Source organism: Acomys russatus, unplaced genomic scaffold (genome assembly GCF_903995435.1).
Source record: "Acomys russatus unplaced genomic scaffold, mAcoRus1.1, whole genome shotgun sequence".
NCBI classification, from domain to species: domain Eukaryota; kingdom Metazoa; phylum Chordata; class Mammalia; order Rodentia; family Muridae; genus Acomys; species Acomys russatus.
Window position 1 is genome coordinate 6187 of NW_026131874.1, and position 18696 is coordinate 24882.

The following is an 18696-nucleotide window of genomic DNA, read 5'->3' on the forward strand; positions in this document are numbered from 1 at the left end:
CTAGTATGTCCACACAAAATTGATTTGTGAATATTGATCTCATACCCTATGACCTTTACCAAAAAACTGTAGTCTTTTGTCATTCCCTTCTGATTCTCTACATAAGCTATCATGTCATCTGAAAATCAGGCTGTTACCCCCTCCTTTCTAATTTGTAACTACAAACGCTGTTCTTAGCTCCTCCCACTGAGGATGTGTGATACAGAGCCCCACACAGTGGTAAGAGTGGGCATCCTGGGCTTCCCCTGATTTGGAAGAAAAGCACCGGTGCTCTCACCATTCAGAGTGCTGCAAGGGCTTTGCACGTGTTCCTTCACCTGTGCAGAGAGCCCCTCCCTATTACTTAGTAGTCTTAATGATTTTTGTTAAATGGTTTTTCTCCACTCGTGTTATGATTATTTGAACTGTTTCTTCCGGAGTTTATTTTGATGGATTCTATTAATTAACTGAGTTTTAAATACTGAGCCAACTCTTCATCCTTTGAAGCAACCTCACATGGTTGTGCTATGTAATTCTTGGTGTCTAGTTCTGAGGACTGCTTACATGTTGACATTTTTGCAGCATATTCGTGAGAGATTTCTTCCTATACTTCTTGGCATGTTCTCCATCTGAGAAGGTGCCAAGGAATATACTGTGTAAGTATTGGTTGGTTAGCACCTGGTTGGTTGGTTGGTTGGTTGGTCAGTCTTTGAAATGAGATCTCACTGGGCAACTAAGACTAGGCCCCAAATATGCAATCCTCCTATCTCAGCCTCAGCACTGATGACAAGCATGTGGCAACCGTACCCAACTAGGATTGGTCTGAATGGGACTCAGGTCATTCTCCTTGATGCTTGTTCTGGTTTTCACTGTGTGTGCACTCACTACCGTAGCAAAGCTCACTGGAATGGAGATTCGACAACCTTTAAGGAGGCATGCACATCTTACCCTCTCCACCATTCGTATAGTTGTCTTAAACACTCTACAAAACTGAGACAAACTATGTGACTTTTGGTCTCGGGAGAAGAAAAGCTTATCTTACCTCCCCCCGCCACCTGTTTTTCTCTTTATAGTTGAGAAAAGGAAATCTTTCGTTGATACTTGGGACTGTGTAGCACACAAGCACATGTGCACACGCACACACACGCACACACACACACACACACGCTCACACCTGTTCTCTGCCTTTCTGAGCAACCGTTCTAAAGTGAGCTGCTTCCTTTCCAGGTCGCCTGAACTGGTGGTCTACTGTGTGCACGAGCTGTAAAAGGCTTCTTCCTTTGGCCACGACAGGGGATGGGAACTGCCTCTTACACGCCGCCTCCCTGGGTAAGCACCCCAGCACCAACAGAGGCCAGCAGGGCTCTGGATCTGTTTGATGCATGGTTAGCAAATAGAGCCACCCATGCTGCTGTCGTATGAAAGAACGCCTGTGACATCCTGGCCCTCCGGGTCTATCTGGGTTGGTGACGAGACAGGACACTGGCAAGCAGTAGCTGGCTTGCTGGGAGGAGGCCTTGAGTAGGCGCTTCAAGGACAGCTGGTAGAGAGGGTAGCCTAAAGCAACCTAGGAGGACTTCCTGGAGGTTGCCGCATCTTTCCTGAGACTTGAAAGAGTAAAAGACATCGTAGGCAGGAGACAACACAGACAAAACACGAAGGCGGAAACCACAGGGTGTTCAGAGGCAGAGCTGTGCTGGGCGAGGCTCCAGCAGGAAGACCTGGGAGGAATGTATACGACTGAATAGTTCGGGGCTGCCTGTGGTCAGCACTCTATGGTGATAAAGAAGACAGCTGTGGGAATCGTCGGGTAATCACACAGCATATGATCCACTGCCTTCCCCAGGGAGCTGGATTAGCAGATACACAGGCGTACATGGATATTAGATAACTCAGGGTCATGCCGGACTTTCTAGAATCTCTATCCTCCCCTCTGAGACCAGACTTCCGTGCACAGGATTGACTCCATGTGACAGGCAAGTCTAGGTTCGTTCCAGGGCCCTGGACGTCAGGTCCGTGGCTCTTCATCGATCCTAGAGGACAGTCTCTGTCAAGGGAACGGGACCCCTGGCTGAGAACATGGCCCTTATTGCGCAAGGTATCTTCTCAGTTAATATGACCTGAGCAAGAGCCCGGACCACACCTTATTTAGACCACAGCGAGGCCTGCTAGTACAAAACAGACAGAGAAGACACTGGAAAGAGCTCCGAGCACCCCAGAGTGCCTCAGAATGTGGCCCAGAGAGGCCCAGAGGCTCCGAGAGTGTGATGACAGCCCTGGGAAAGACAGAGGCATTCAGTTCCTGCTTCCTCCCACAACAGGGCCAACACACTCATCCACTGCCATTAGGCCAAGTGTGGTAGTCCACACCTTTAATCCCAGAATTAGGGAGCAGAAATCTGTGAGTTCAAGCCCAGCTAGAGAGATCCAGAATACTCAGACACAGAGAGACCTGTCTCCAAAAACAGCAATGACAAAAACACCTTTAATCCCAGAACCAGGGAGCAGAAAACTATAAGTTCAAGCCTAGCCTGTTCTACATAGTGAGGTGCAGGACACCAGGACACAGAGAGAGACCTGTCTCCAAAAACAACAATGACAAAAATAAATGGCTGCCAAGAAACGGAGACTCGGTCTTCTTCAGGGATGTGCTCCCTAATAGATTATCCGATCCCAAATTGTTATCCCTAAACATATGTACAAACAAGCAACACTGAGGGAACTCAGCAGGTGTGATCTCTACATATCTATGTGTATATGTAACAAAAAGATTAGAGGCCATGAATTTGAGGAGTGGGGGAAGGGACATGGGAGGAGAGCAAGGGGGAAATGATGTGAATACAGTAGTCATATGAAATTCTCAAAAAACTCAAAATAAAAAATTATTTCATTTTTAATTAATAATAGTAGTGATAATAATAACAACAACAACAACAACAACAAAGACTCACTTCCCAGGTTAGGCCTCACTTCTCAAAAGTTCCACAGCTTCTCAAAACTGCCATCTGGGGACAGAGCATTCAATCACCCGAACTTGTGGGGAAATTTCACATACAGACCCTGACAGGAATCTTCATTTGGCCTGTTCAATCACTTGTAAGTTTCTACTGTAGTTAAATATACCAAGACTTACATTTTTCAATATGGCAACTGATAGGGTCATGAATTATGGAATACTTGAAATGTAGCTGCTACCGATGGAAGTGCTGTGCCATTCTAAAATGCACCTAGAAAACATTGTGTAGAAAACAAAACATAAAATATCTTATTATTTATTCTTTTCTAATGTATTTTTATATTTTTTAATGTAAGAATGCTTTGTCTGCATGTACATCTGCACGCCAGAAGAGGGCATCAGATCCCTTTATAGATGGTCATGAGCCACCATGTGGGTGCTAAGAATTGAGCTCAAGACCTCTGGAAGAGCCAACTGTTCTTTTCCACTGAGCCATCTCACCAGCCCATATTCTTAATGATTATATACTTAATCGTTGTTCTGATATGTTTAAATAAATAAAATTTATTATTAAAACTCAAAACAAAAACCATGCTGCTTTTTTAAAAAAAAATATTTAGTCACTATATTGTAATGAGCTCACAAATGAAAACCATTTTTTTTTTAAAAAATCACACAACAGCCAGATGGTTTAGCATACTCCTTTAATCTCAGCACTCAGGAGGTGGAAGCGGCTGGATCTTTGTGAGTTCAAGGCCATCCTAGTCTACAAAGTGAGTCCCTGTCTTAAGAATATCATTTGGCTAGTTAAGGTAGCTACTCAAATATTATGCATCTCAAATTCTTTGTATCTCCGTAGACTTCTATATAGAGTTTATTCTTTCACTGTCAGCTGAATATTTATGGGGTTACCTACCACAAAAAAAGAAAAACCGACAAAGTTGAAAACAGAAAGAAAGGAAAGAAGGAAGGAAAAAGAAGGAATGTATCCTGCGGCTGGCATTATTCTTCTTGTGAGAAAACTAACATCACTTCACCACCTCACCACCCACCCCCACCTCACCACCCACCCCCCACCCACCTCCACCTCACCCCCACCCCCACCCCGAGCCCCACACCCACCTCACCCCCACCCCACACCCACCTCACCCTCCCCCCCAGCCCCATCCCCACCCCCAGCCTCACCTCCACTCCCAGCCCCAGTGCTATCAGTACTGTCTCACATTATCTCCCAGTCTTTTGTCTGTTCTTCAGATGAAATTACAGTCCTACCATCCCATAATTCACTCCAAATCCAACAATTTCTGCTTAATTTTTGTAATATGTCCCTTTTTTTAAATTGACAGACAATAATTGTACATATTTATGGAGGGTGGCAATCTGTAAATTCCATTAAGAATTTCCTGTTTTCTTCTCCAAGAATGTGATTTGGCCATGGGGTCTTATTTATTAGAATACGCAGTACTAACTGTTTCCCTAGTGCTTTTTGCTCTATTCATTTAAAGCCTGAAGAACAGATGGTAAAAGAGCCACTTTCTTTCAAAGGCTCTGGAATGGAGATATCTTATCCCTCAGACATCCTTCCTCCCGGACCTTAGATGATGGTATTGTCTCTGTGAGCATCATGGACCTCTGAGGCCCTTGTCCAGTCTTTCTCTACATGCAGGAGAACCCAGGCCATAGCTGGCCAGGGCGACAGGCTTGCTAAGAATCCCCAGCAAAACAGGGTGCTTGGAGCCCACAGGTCCTGTATTTCAGTACGGGTTGTGTACCCCTAATCTGAAAATCCAAAATCTGAAAATTTTTGGAGCATCAACATGACACCATAAGTAGAAAATTCTACAACATAAACCTTTGCTTCATGCACAGTCACTTTCAAATGCAAAGTTACCTTTAGGTCTGTGCACAAAGTACATAGGCAACACTAACAAACTTTCTATTTAAGCTTGCATTCTATCCCTCAGGGTTTCTGTGTATGTCAATACCCCAAAGTCAGAAGCCCTCCTGACCCCAGGCTTAGAAAGTGGTACTTAGCCTATACTGGCACAGCCAAATTCCATGCATCCTGGACTACCTAAAGCATCCACATAGCAGGACCACTGCTGTGGGGAACACATGCTGCCCAGGCCTGACATTGAAAGGATTACTGGCCACACATAGAGCAATAGTCACTGGGGCTATAGAGATAGCTTAGTCAACGGCCAGGACTAGAGCTTGGTTTCTAGAACCTACATTGATTGGGAGGCTCACAGCCAGCTATAATTCCAGCTCCAGGGATCTGGCGCCCTCTTCTGGCCTCTGAGACAGCTGCACATAACTGTGTGTGTGTGCATGCATGCATGTACACAAATAAAAGTAAATTATTTTTAAAAAAAATAGTAAATGACAAAGCAGAGTGTGGTGGCTCATGCCTTTAATCCCAGCACTCGGGAGGCAGAGGCAGGCAGATCACTGTGAGTTCGAGGCCAGCCTGCTCTACAAAGCAAGTCAAGGATAGCCAAGGCTACACAGAGAAACCCTGTCTCAAAAAACCAAAAAATAAAAAATAAAAGAGTAAATGACAGTTGCTATGAAACCAGATAGACAAATATGTTTGAGACAGAGAACCCCTGTGTGAGAAAGACCTTGGAAGAGCCGTGGAAGCAGAGCCTGTTCAGGAATACCGGAAGGTGGGGAAACGTGTCTGAAGATGAGAAAAGAACAACGGTGGTCATTGCTCTCTATCTGTGCTGCAGGGAAAGACAAAAGCCTGAGATGCCACCATGCCCACAGCAGTCTTTGGTTATTGCCTATCAAGGGATCACAACCCGCAGTCAATCCCAGTCACACTCTAGAGCAGTGGCTCTCACCTTCCTAGTCCTGCAACCCTGTAATACAGTTCCTCATGTTGTGGTGACCCCAGCCACAAAACTATTTTTGTTGACACTTCCTAGCAGTAATTTTGCTACTGTTGTGAATCGACAGGTAAATATCTGTGCTTTCTGATGGTTAAGTGACCCCTGTGAAAAGGTCGCTTGACACCCCCACCCCCATGGTGTATACAACCCACAGGTTTGAGAACCACAGCTCTAGACGCTTCCGGCTCATTTGCAAGCCAGCCTGTTTATTCTCTGCCTCCTCCCCTCCATCCAGGCCCTAGCAACCTTTACTTCCTGCCTTTTTCCCAGTGTACCAATGCCTGGGAAGAACCTTCTGCCTTGCATGACAACTCAGCTGCCCCCTTCACCCATCTGGACCTCTTGTTTGTGTCTCCGCCCATTCACAGCATAGTGAATGCACCTGTCGCGCTGCCTTCTTCACATGCTTTGTCTCTCCTTATGTTGGGAACATTGTACATCACGTGCTCATTTAACAAATGCTTCGGGTTTTTGTTTGTGTGTTTGGTGGGGTTTTTTTTTTTTTTTTCTTTTCTTTCTTTCTTTTTCTTTTTTTTTTTTTTTTTTTTTTTTTTTTTTGTTTGTTTGTTTGTTTGCTTGTTTGGTTTTGGTTTGGTTTGTTTTTCGAGACAGGGTTTCTCTGTGTAGCCTTGACTGTCCTGGACTTGCTTTGTAGACCAGGCTGGCCTCAAACTCACAGCAATCCACCTGCCTCTGCCTCCTGAGTGCTGGGATTAAAGGCGTGCGCCACCACGCCCACTAGATGCTTCATTTCTAGGCTGCCTACAATATGTCCTCTCAGACTGTAGGAGTATTCCCAGCACCTATAATGCATGCATGCATGCATGGATGGATGGATAGATAGATGAAGAGATGGATAGATAAATAGGTTAATGGGTGGGTGAATAGGTGGGTGAATGGATGGATGAAGAGAGGTAGGTGGGTGGGAGGATAGTAATAGGGTTGGTTATGCATAGATGGAAGGTAAGTGGCGGGTGGGTAGGTGGATGATAGAAACATGAGAGTGAGTTGATAGGTGGATAATTGTGCTTTCTGTCCTGGAGCTTTACGGCTGTAGCTCTTTCAATGCTCTTCTTAATGGCTGAGTTCCTTGACCATGTCTCAGCCACCCACAGTGTGTACTCAGAGATCGATGGTTCATCTTTCTAGTCCCTCCGCACCTAGCTCAATATAGCCCTTCTCCCTGGGAAGCAAGGTCCTGTAATGTCCCAAACATGTGTTAGTGGAACCAACTGACGCTTGCTTCTCAGAGGCTGAGATGCCCTATGCTAGGACTTCAGACATCATCTCTAGTGGCCTTAGGAAGCCAGGATACTACTATTGGACATCCAGATGTGGGGTCCCCCATGAGAACATGTCACCAACTTGTCCCCAGAGGTTGCTCTTTCACCCAAACATAAGACTTATGGTGAACATTTGGCCTCTCCAGAAGAACCTGCAAGGGAAGGGTGGGTAGCCTGAGGTCTCAGAGAACAGCAAGCACTCACCCTTTACCTGCTGTTGTTAGGACAGGAGGTGCACTTTATTCGTATATCTGAGCTGATGGGCAGCACACATAACAGCACAGGGTGCGGGGAGGGTTACAAGCCCGGATGAGACTAACAGTGTCCCTGATATGTTAGTCTCTTACACCCATATGGGAGGTCATCCCCTTTGAGTGTCTCCGACTCTTCTCTTCCTCACACCCCCTTCTCCTCTATCCCTCATGGCCTCCTGGCTACAGGAATGTGGGGCTTTCATGACCGGGACCTGGTTCTGCGCAAAGCTCTCTTACACCATGATGAGGACGGGTGCTGAGCGGGAAGCCCTGAAGCGGAGGTGGAGGTGGCAGCAGACACAACAGAACAAGGAGGTTGGGTATTCGCCTCTGCTGGAGACAGGATCCACATCAAGCGCAGTTCTCAAGCTGTGCCACGGGCTACAGGGCCACTTACAACAGCACAGCCCGGTGGACAGCGCACATTCCTACCTCCCACGCTGGTGTGGTTAGGAACAATACCTTCCCCTTCACTTTATAGGGCCCCAGCATGCAGAACAAATTATACAGCCGTCCGTTGTCCTGTGATACTCCTGGTACCCTCCATCCAGAGGGAATCTCAGCAGTCTTAGCCATGGTGACATTAGAACTTTGCTCCATTAGGAGAAGAATCTGCCTATATTTGGGGTAAAATGGTGCTGTGGCCCTTTAAATTATTCATTGGCCAGCCATAGCCAGGCTCATTCATTCTCATATACAGCAGGGAATAACCTTGATGATTGGAGGACTCCGGACAGCTCCGAAATCAGGGGCTAGAATTTCTGGAAATACATAGGGTGAACATCAGGGGGCACTACTAGCATATGGGTCCTGTTTGGGTCCTAGCGGGGCTTAGGCCAACCTGGACGGCTTGGCATGGCTGCCTCCGTGGGAGGAGGAGGTGCGGGCAGGTGACAGAGGCTGCTCCCTGAACCAGCTTCCCTTTGCGCCAGTCAGGGCTGGTGTACACTGAGGAGGAATGGGAGCGTGAGTGGACGGAGCTGCTAAAACTGGCCTCCAGCGAGCCTCGCACACACTTCAGCAAGAATGGCAGCGGCACAGGTGGCGGGTGAGTACTTCCTGCTCTCCGTGGGTCATCCAGAGCCCCTGGCCACCTAGGGCCTCAAAGAGCTTGGAGAGGAGGGGAAATGACCCTGCATGCTAGCCAGGTAGCAGAAGAAAGGAGGTGTTCATTGTAAATGAGGCTACATGGACGGGGAGGGGAGGCTGGACACATGTACCCAGGCTCGCTACACATGATCTCATGAGAGCCGCCCAGGCCTATCTCCCTCAGTCTCATCATAGAAAGCAAACAGTAAGCCAGGCAGTGGTGGCCCGCGCCTTTAATCCCAGCACTAGGGAGGCAGAGGCAGGTGGATCTCTGTAAGTTCGAGGCCAGCCTGGTCTACAAAGTGAGTCCAGGACAGCCAAGGCTACACAGAGAAACCCTGTCTCGGAAAAAAGAAAGAAAGAAAGAACGAAAGAAAGAAAGAAAACAGTAATAGGTAGAGGACTCAGGGCATTAGCCAAGCCTGGAAGCGGCCTGTGACAATGGGCGTTGCCACAGCTGTCATTGTATACACAGGGCTATGAAGACACTAGCTGCTGGTTTGTTTTTTTTTTTTTTTTTTTCAATCTGTTTCGTTTATGGTTTCAAATCACACTGGAAGCAAGAGACCATCCGACCACCCCAGTGCCTCCCAAATGGATATCATAGATACTGTGTGTGTTCCTCGCACAAAGGCCTTGCGCACTGTGTGCACTCAGGAACAGCTTGATCCGGTCAGCTCCGATGTTCCAGTGTGGGAAGGAAGCACAGGCCAGACCAACAGTCACTGTGGAACATTTGGCCATGGAATTTCAGAAGGCGCATGCTTTGATGTTTGCTCTTCTGTCCTGAAGGAAAGGTATCACCCACCCACCCACCCACTCTGAAAAGGTCACTGTCACAGCAAGAAAGACAAATACTGACACCAGAAACAAAGACACGCATGTCACCTGGGCTGCCTCGGGTTCACAGGCAGAGGCAGCCTCTGGGCTCTCAACACCCCACCACAGTGGGCCCAGTGCCCACAGAGTGACACCATCTGGAACTGTGTTTCTACATGAGACTCTTCAGAGTAGGTGCCCACAATTCCATAGGTGGCTTGTTGCTTTGTTTTAGTGAGATGACATGTCAGCACCAACAGCGCAGGTAGGTGTGTTTGAACATTTGAAGACTCCGTTCCTGAAAACTTAGCTCCTGTCTGTTCCATGCCCTCCAGTCCTGGAGTTCCTTCCAGGCCAGTGTCGTCTTCACTGTTGGATTTCCAACACCTGCCAAGGAGAAGACAAATGTCTGACAGCTGCTGGAGGACCAGATCTCTTCTGGGAAAGCATGGGGGTGGGGGAGAGTAATAACAATAAGTAGGATAGTCTGTTTTCCATTGCTATAACAAATTACCTGAAGCTAGGCACTTCTAAAGGAAAAAAAAAACATCATGTTGCTTAGAGAATAAGAAAAAAGCGCATAAATTCTTTCCCTGATTTTCATCTCGGTTGAAACTTCGGGTGTGGAACCTACAGATCCAGAGACCTATATCATTTGTTTGGGGGGAGGTGTGGATACATGTGCATTCTCATGTGTACAGCCACATGGGTGCATTCAGAAGCCCAAAGTAAATGCACAGTGTCTTCCTCGGCTGCCCTCTTCTCCTTCTTCTTCTTCTTCTTCTTCTTCTTATTATTTTATTATTATTATTATATTATTATTATTATTATTATTATATTATTCTTTAATTGGGGTAAGTTCTCTCGCTGCACCTGGAACTTACCAATTTGGCCAGCTGGCCCTGGGAAGCCCACCTGTGTATCACAAGTGCTAGGACTGCAGGCAGCCACCAGACCTGTGTATCACAAGTGCTAGGACTGCAGGCAGCCACCACACCTGCCCTTTTTTTTTTTTTTTCCTGAGTTCCAAGGACCCCGACTCGGATGCTCATGTTTGCACAGCAGCATATCCACAGAGCCACATCTCCAGCCAGAGCTATTTCCTTAAAACAATACGTGTTTTAAGCATTCTTCCACTCTCTTTCCTTAAAACAAAACAAAACACTCTGTCTTCAAGCCATTAGGTGGACAAAACAAGGCAGAGTGGGCAGGGAATGGGAAAACACAAAAGGCCTGCAGCAAGTGCCAGGGCCACACAGGGTGGAGAGGGAAGCCTGAGGCTTGGCAGTGTTGGGGATGGAAGCAGAGATGGAGACTGCTTACAGATGGGAGATGGATCAGATGAGGAAGAATGATGAGGTTGTTCCAGGCAGGTTCCCACTGTACAGGAGCAAGGTATGAGTGAGGGGAACGCCGTCCGAACTAGACAGGAGTTGAAAGTACTAGTGAACTTGGCATGTCCCATGGCAGCTGTGGTAGATGATCCACAGGCACACAGAGAAGGCGGTAACGTGTATACGTGAATTTGCTCCATCTTCTTGTGCCAAAGAATAAAGAAGTGATTTGAGTGACAATGAGATGTCATAAGGACACAGACCAAGCTGAAATATGTGACAATGACCAAACCAAAGCATATTTGAGCATCACAACATCACAAATGGATTATAAATCATTTTATAAAAGTATAAAACCAAAAATGCACAGTGCTACCAACAGTCTTCAGAAGGAATGGAGATGTGCAAAGGTTCCAGGTTCCCCTGTGGAGCAGCACTGAGTGCATCAGTGACCTGAGCAGCTTTGACAGGGTGTGGCCAGAAGAAGGGACAAACAATGACCAAGGCCCCACCCCTGTGGTGGGACAAAGTGCACAGTCCAGACCCTACTCTAACATCATGGTGAGGCAATGTAGAGACCCAGACTGAGAAGGTTCCACAAGGCACCTGCCCTGTGCTTGTGTCTCAGAAGTGCAGTGGTTGTAGACATACTGAGCAGCATTGCAGGCTGGAGGAGACTGAACAGATCTCGGCGCAGAAAGCGGCTCATGACCCTCAGCTGGATCGCGCATCCTGAAGGTGTTGCTGGGACCACTGTGAGCAGGCCTGGTGGCTACATGCTAGCTCCTCCTTTCGATGGCCATGTCCTGGTGTGTCACATGTGGCCCTGTGGACCAGAAGCACTCTGCCTTCTCTCAAAGTAGAGGTAGCAGGCTGGAGAGTAGCTTTCAGGTGGCTCTGTGACTTTTTGTGACCTCTGACTGCTGCCACAATTTTGACTATTTAATAAAGTTTGTTGGCCATCAAAGAAAAGGACAAAATATGAAAAAAAAAGAAAGGAAGGGAGAAAGAAAGAAAGCAAACAGCCAGGCGTGGTGGTGCATGCCTTTAATCCCAGCACTGGGGAGGCAGAGGCATGTGGATCACTGGGAGTCCAAAGCCAGGCTGATATACAAAGCTAGTTCAGGACAGCCAGGGCTACACAGAGAAACTCTGTATCAAAAAAATAAAAGAAAAGAAAAAAGGAAGGAAGGAAGATAGATAATGTAACATCAGATCTCCCCCAAAGGTGCATTTCTTAGGATTTACAGCCTTGGCTCTAGGAGGGATCAAGGCTTTCGATCTAGCACTTTGCATATGGAGCTTTCTCAGCCATCCCAGCCCCCACAGCCATCCCCGCTCCTTTGATGTCTGCAAGGAACTGATTCCTGGAGCACCAGGATACTGGAAGCCATAGACTTTATCATGTCCTGCTAGACAGTGTCATCACATGTGAGAGACTTACACAAGGTCCCATCATCTAAGAGATCCAGCTCTCTTTCCTTGGAAGATGGCCTTGTGGTTGAGGGACATCTAGGTCACAGTCTTCTGCCCTGCTGTCTCATAGCCTGGATGACAGTAATTCTTGGAGCCTACTCTACCCTGAGGCTAGGCAGGAGCTTGGACCCAGGCAGGGGATGGTGTGAGTGTGAGGTGGTACATTCAACCTTCTCCCACCCTCAGGGTATAATTCAGGCGGTCTTCTCATGACCTCTCCCCAAGAACAGTTCCTAGAAGGTTCCTCAGATCCTAGTAGGTAGGGTCCAGTGTTTAGGGGTGCTCAGTCCCTACTCAGAGCCTTCCCTGCCTTATCTGTTCCCCACCCTAGTCTAGCCCCATGACAAGACTGCTCTGTTTTCTCCCCTAGTGTGGACAACGCTGAGGACCCTGTGTATGAAAGCCTGGAAGAGTTCCATGTCTTTGTCCTAGCCCACATACTACGGAGACCCATCGTGGTGGTGGCAGACACCATGCTAAGAGACTCTGGTGGAGAAGGTAGGATCCTCAAGGAGCCCTATTCAGTGGTGGCCCCAAAAGGGTGACATCTACCTGCGCGTAGGCAGAGTCGAGAGACACACAAAGATAGCATTATTTCATGTGTTTCTTTTTCCTCCAGGGAAATGGTGATTGCTCTTAGCCACCTGCCCAACATGACACTTACAGGTGACCATGAGAAATCTGGCCAAGTACCACAGACAGCATAGATCCCTCCAAAAGCCCTGGGTTCCAGAGGTTCTCCAGAGTAGAGTGTTAGAGAGGAAAGGAAGGCAGGCAGGATGCCGAGGCTCTGGAGGGTCACGACGAAGAATCTGCAGGGTTAGCCAAGCTGCTGTCATCTGTCCCCTGAGACCCTGACCCATGCATGACTTCTCCTTGAGTGTCCCCTCCCTCAGCCCTTCACACAACCTTCCCCAGAGAGATATGTACTCTGATGCCCAGTATATAGCTAGATGCTATCCCCATCCAAGTTCAGCCCGCGACAGGCAGACACACTCACATGTCATCCCTGAGCCTGGAGCCTCAGGGAGTCAAAAGGGCTGTGGTAAGAATGCCTGAGACTCCACAGGGCCGGCCATACTCAGAAAAGAGGGTAGAGTCAGGAAAGCTGTCCCCAGACCCCTGTCCCACTCAACAGGCCCCAGTCTCAACACTTTACCTGATGTGGTTCATTTTCCAATCTCCTTGGCAGTGCTGGCAGTGCCAGTGCAATCCAGTTTCCTCTTGCTGCCATTTTTCCTTGTTCGTCCCTTCTAAAGATGACACTGTCCACAGCATCTCTTTACTACGGCATGCCAGTGAACAAGCGACTCGTGACATTTCACTCAGCTCCGCTTAAATTTAAATCTACCCCACAGCAGAAGTCATGGTTCTCCCAGAGCACTGCCAATCAAGCATCAGTGTTTATGCCATTGAAAGGCCAGCGTGGCCATGGCTGCTATGAGGGCAGAGCTAGCAGAACACGTGTCCTGTCTAGCCTTAATCTCTTCCCTGCTGCCCAGCACCGGAGCCAGCAGCCCTCTGCAGCCTGTCCTTGCTTCCTTTTCCTTATTACTCCCTCAAAGCAGGATTCTTGAGGGGGGTGGGGGGTGAGGCAGAATCATCCTGCCCAGTACAGAGTGAAGAAAGGAGGATAAACTAAGAGATTCTCAGAGACCATTCTTAAAAAGTCCCTGTGCTCTATGACAAGGAGAGTTTAATTCCCACTCTGAGCCAAAGGCATATTCTTCATGTCAGAACAGAGCTGCTAGGCTGGGGGTGTGGCTCCTCGGGTAGACTGCTTGCCTGGCATGCGTGAAGCCCTCCCTGGGTTCCACTCCAGCACTACATATACTGGGCACGGTGGCACATGCCTGTAATTCCAGAACTCAGGGAGGCCAAGGCAAGAGAAGTTCAAGGTCGCCCTCAGCTACATAGTGAGCTGGAGCTACATGAGCTACTGTCTGAGTGAAAGAAAGGAAACGGCTCCTGCTTCGGAAGGGTTTCCCAGAAGTGGTTCTTGGGCTTCTCTCCCCTTGTTCCTCATAAGAAAACGAACAAGATGCCATCTAGTCACACAAAGATAGAGGCTTCACTTCCTGTGTTCCACCTGATCCACGGCTCAGTACCACCGTTCTCTGGCTTGTCCCTTCCTGTCCCATAGAAGTTGTTTTCCAAATATACACAGGGCACGCTCAGAAGTGTAGGTCCTGCCTGGTATGTGGACATTTCAGTGACATCAGAAGAGAAAGGACAACAGGGACTTTTAGACAAGCTTGTGGATGACATCACTAACCATCTTGGTCAATGGCCTTAGCCCTGATCCTGCCACTCTTTTGACTGTGGTGTAGCTCTCAGAAGCAGGCTACCCAAACAGATCACCATGGAAACCTGTCCTGGCCCCAAGCACTAATTCTGCTCCCCCAACCCTTCCCTTCCACCCCATCACCCCTCCCCTCCCTTCTGTACTCCCTACAACTCTTGCCCTCCACCTCTACCTATGTCTGTGCCCATAGCATTTGCACCCATCCCATTTGGAGGGATCTACCTGCCCTTGGAGGTGCCTCCCAACAGGTGCCACTGCTCACCCTGGTTCTGGCCTACGACCAAGCGCACTTCTCAGCCCTTGTGTCCATGGAACAGAGAGACCAACAGAGAGAACAAGGTTTGTCTGGCTCCTGAGACAGAGTGGGGTAAGGTGGTGTGGAGGGGTGAGGGAGGCGGGCACCGGAGAGGCGGTGTATGTGGACAACTGCCAAGAGCACATGCATGCACAGGGAGCTGCCATGGTTTCTGCATAAGCATGTTCAGTCAGTATGCACATGTGTTCGAGGTAACGGTCCACCTAGACCACCTTGGAAATTAATGACGCCACTGCCTGTTGGCTATTGGTGTCTGTCACCAGCATATGTAAGTGTTCTACATTTTAATTAATTTTAGCTGACACATAAAATCATGTGTACTCACGTGGTATTTCAGCGTACAAGTTTGTAGTAGTCTAATCAGGGAAAACATACCTATCTCCTCCAACATGCATCACTTCTTTTTGCTGAAAATGTTCAAAATCCTGATTCTAGTCTTTTAAAATATATATTGTCTGTGTCCTTAGAGGGATTTTTAAACTCTAAAATTAATTATTGCTAATTTTCTGTATGAGTTTTTATGTAGATGGAAACCACCTTAGATGGAATTGGAAAAACAAGCTGTGGCCTACCACTTAGTTTACAAATAGTTTTATCATTGGAACACAGCGAAACTCATTCCCCGACACTTTCCTGGGGCTGTTCTGCGATGGGGCAGCAGCTGGCCTCTGACGTTAATTTACTAGCACTGTTCATGAAAGGCTTGCCCGCTCCTGTTGTAGAGAAGTCAGCTTTCGAACTAGAGAGTCAACCCTGCCTCTTAGGTCATTACAGACAAGTTTCCTGCAAATAGTTATTGCAGCGCTGATGAGCTGACTGGACCAGCACCACCTGCCACACAGTGCACACTTGCTGCTATCAGTAAGACAAAAGTGGGGTGTGTTTAGAGTCAGTGTGCTGTCGCTCTCATGTTAGCTATGATGGCTGTGTCTGAGTGGAAAGGACAAATCATTTTTATTGCCACTCTTATTTTCAACACAGACTGAGATTCCCCACCCCCACCCCCTGACAGGAGATTGAAGGTCAAGGAGGTGGCATGTGTTTTAGGGTTCCTGCCCTTGGATGTGGTTCTAGGAAACCCCAAGGGTTAGTCTAGGGCTTCCACAAGCAGAAAGCTCAGGATGTAAATGTTCTACATTTTAATTAATTAATTAGCCTTCACACTGAGTACATGAGAGCTTCCACGTCCTGCCCCTTCCTGTGATGGCTGGCCAGGTGGGACACAGACCCAAGGCACTTACACCACACCCTTCCACATCTCTTCCTGCCTGATGGTCAGTCAGAGAGTCAGCAAGAGAGTGGAAATATCCCTGGCCCCCTCCCCAGAAGCCAATTCAAACCCCAGCTCACATGCCAGTGTAACCAGAAGTAGGTCCAGGCAGCCAGGGCAACCGACTGTTCATCACTCTTCCTGGCCACTCACTCATTACCGCTGGCCACCAAGAGATCCTTTCCATCATCAGAGCCTGGGAACACACTGCTTTCCCCCTGTCTCTCTGCTTCCCTGGCACCTGCCTCCTTTCCTGGGCTTTTGCTTTACTTCTGTTTTGGCTTGGTCTAAGGTGAGGTCTTCCTCTGTTGTCCAGCATGGCCTCCAAACCCCTGAACTCAAGTGCTCCCCTGCTCCAGCTTTCCAAGTGGTTGAAACCACATGCACGTGAAGGCCACCGCCCTCCACACTGTAGCCCTTGCAGGGCAAAAGAAGCCTCAGGGTGTGGCTTGGACCAGGTCTGGCCTCCCTGTCAGCAGGAGCCCCTGAGGTCAGCATCCATCAAGTTCATCATCTCAGGTCCCTCCAGATACCTTTGTGGTGTCTGTAAGGCTCTCTCCAGTGAAATGGCAGCTGTGGAAGGCACGGTTATTGTGTCCTTCTAGGGAATGTGGCAAAGTTAGGGTGTTTCACTTTGGGGGACAACATTTTTTTCCAAAGTCTAGGTTCTGGCCCCCGATAACTCTTGTCTTTTGTGGGTCTCTGGGGGCCCTGCTTCCAAGGCCACTATGTCCCAGAACAGCACATTTCCCCACCAGTCCTCACAGCCCAGGCTAAATAGAGCCCTAAAGCAGGTGCAGGCTACAGAGAATAAGCCTTTCCCAGTAGTGGCTCTGTCATCACCCAAGGGAGACACTGCAGAGATGTCTGTGAGTAGCTGACATCCTGGGTGGCCCAAAGCCTGAGTACTTGTCCCTGTGCGTGGCCTTCCCCACTGTAGGCACTCCCAGTGCTGTGGGTGGGGCTTCGACAGCTTCAGGCACAGCAGTAAAGTTAGCACAAATATTTCCTTCCTTCACACATAGGTTCACTGTGGCTGTGGACCTTAGAAACAGGCGTATGAGTCAGGCATAGTCACACACACATGTAATCCCAGCACTCGGGAGGCAGAGGCAGGTGGACTGCTGTGAGTTCAAGGCCAGCCTGGTCTACAAATTGAGTTCAGGACAGCCAAGGCTAAGGAGACCTTGTCTCGGAAAACCAAAAAAGAAAGAAAGAAAGAAGAAAAGAAAAAGAAAAAAGAAACAGGCATATGATTCATTTTCTTTCCTTGTTAGGTTGAAAGCTTTCCCCTTCATGCTTCAAGGAAGTACTTCCTAGCTTCTCCTTGCCAGTCTTGTTTCCATCATTGCTGCCTCGTCCTTTGGAGCCCTTAGAGAAGGGGAGGCGTGCACAAGCATAGAGATCCCTGACAGTCAGGCTGACAGCCCAGGCGGCTACTGACAGCCCACAGCTAAAGACAGCATCTACTGTGTGGGCTCGCTGCACAGAGCCCATGTGCATGAGAGGTGTGAAGCTTCATCACACAACTCCGAGCAATGCACAAGTTCAGCTTGTGACTTGTTTATTTCTGGAATTGTCTATGTAATACTTCAAACCACGCCCAGCTATAATGAAGCTGCAGACGCTTTCAGATTAAGGAGTTCCTGCCCCCATTGGTCCGTTCCTTCTACCACCCACACCCTGTCCTGGAGCAGTAGCTGCTGAGCTGTGGAGAACTGCTAGAAGGACCTCCGTTCCCTGCTTCCCACATCAGCCTGAGGTCCTGTATCTTGTGATACAGGGACAAGAGTCAGTTCCCTGAACACCTGCCAAGCACCGGATCTCAGCATCCCTCCTTAGGCTTCTCTCTACTTTTTACAGAAGCCCCAGCAAGCCAGGATTCAAGGAAGACATGTGATAGCATTCGGTGCAATAGCCCAATGGGATGAGCAGGTAGACAAAGAGGGAGTGATTGGTACGGCCTTGGGAGTAAGTCGTGATGCCAAGGGATGTGTGGGTGCCCAGGGACAGAACTAGCATGGACAGAGGTGATAGGCTGCAATCGAGTGCTAACGACCTAGCAGAGCAGATCCATGTGTCCAGTGCAGCACAGAGTGGCCCTGCACTGTCCAGAACAAGGCAGAGCAAGCCTTGCTATCTAGAACAGGGCTTGGGACAGCCTCGAGCTGTGTGCACAACCCAATGCCTTTTCTTCCTCTATTGGCTTTTCATTGGGAAGAAAGGGTGCCCTTCCTCAAGGACTTGTGCTGGCATCTTACCCACTTGGCATTTCCTAGTTATGGAGCAGCCTAAGAAGCGGGTATAATGGAGGAAAAAGGAGGTGCTGTGCTCTCTCACAAGCAGTGTCCACTTCTACAGGGAAAGGCCCAAATACAGAAGCTGGATCTTTACCAACAGGTCTTGTCTGGGAACACCACAGCTGGCTACTAGGCTGTCATCCAGATGAGTGGCTCACTCCCCTAATAATCAGGGGTGCCAGAGGTTCACAGCGCTGTCTGTGAGTGCAGGCTCTACCTAATGGTCACTCACACCCTCTCCAGTTCAAGACTCAAGAGTAGAGTGTGCCCATGGCCCTGGCAGTGGGCTCCAGCAGCTGACTCACTGGCATATTCCTCTGCTTCCTACCCTCCCGCAGCTAGGGCTTAAACCAGAGCCACCTGGCCTTCCATACCAGCAGCTCTGTGCCCTGGCTGTGCTAGTTTCTACCCTCAAAGA

General features: G+C 48.5%; 1 protein-coding gene across 1 annotated transcript; it reads left to right on the forward strand.

Annotated features, from left to right (window-relative positions):
* Positions 1 to 1198: 1198 nt before the first annotated feature.
* On the forward strand, positions 1199 to 14759 carry LOC127186603 (OTU domain-containing protein 7A-like; the record flags this gene model as incomplete). Its single annotated transcript, XM_051142865.1, has 5 exons — positions 1199 to 1308; positions 7556 to 7684; positions 8302 to 8417; positions 12458 to 12585; positions 14583 to 14759. Coding segments are annotated over exons 1-5 (583 nt in total), but the record flags the coding sequence as incomplete, so codon positions are not given.
* Positions 14760 to 18696: the final 3937 nt, after the last annotated feature.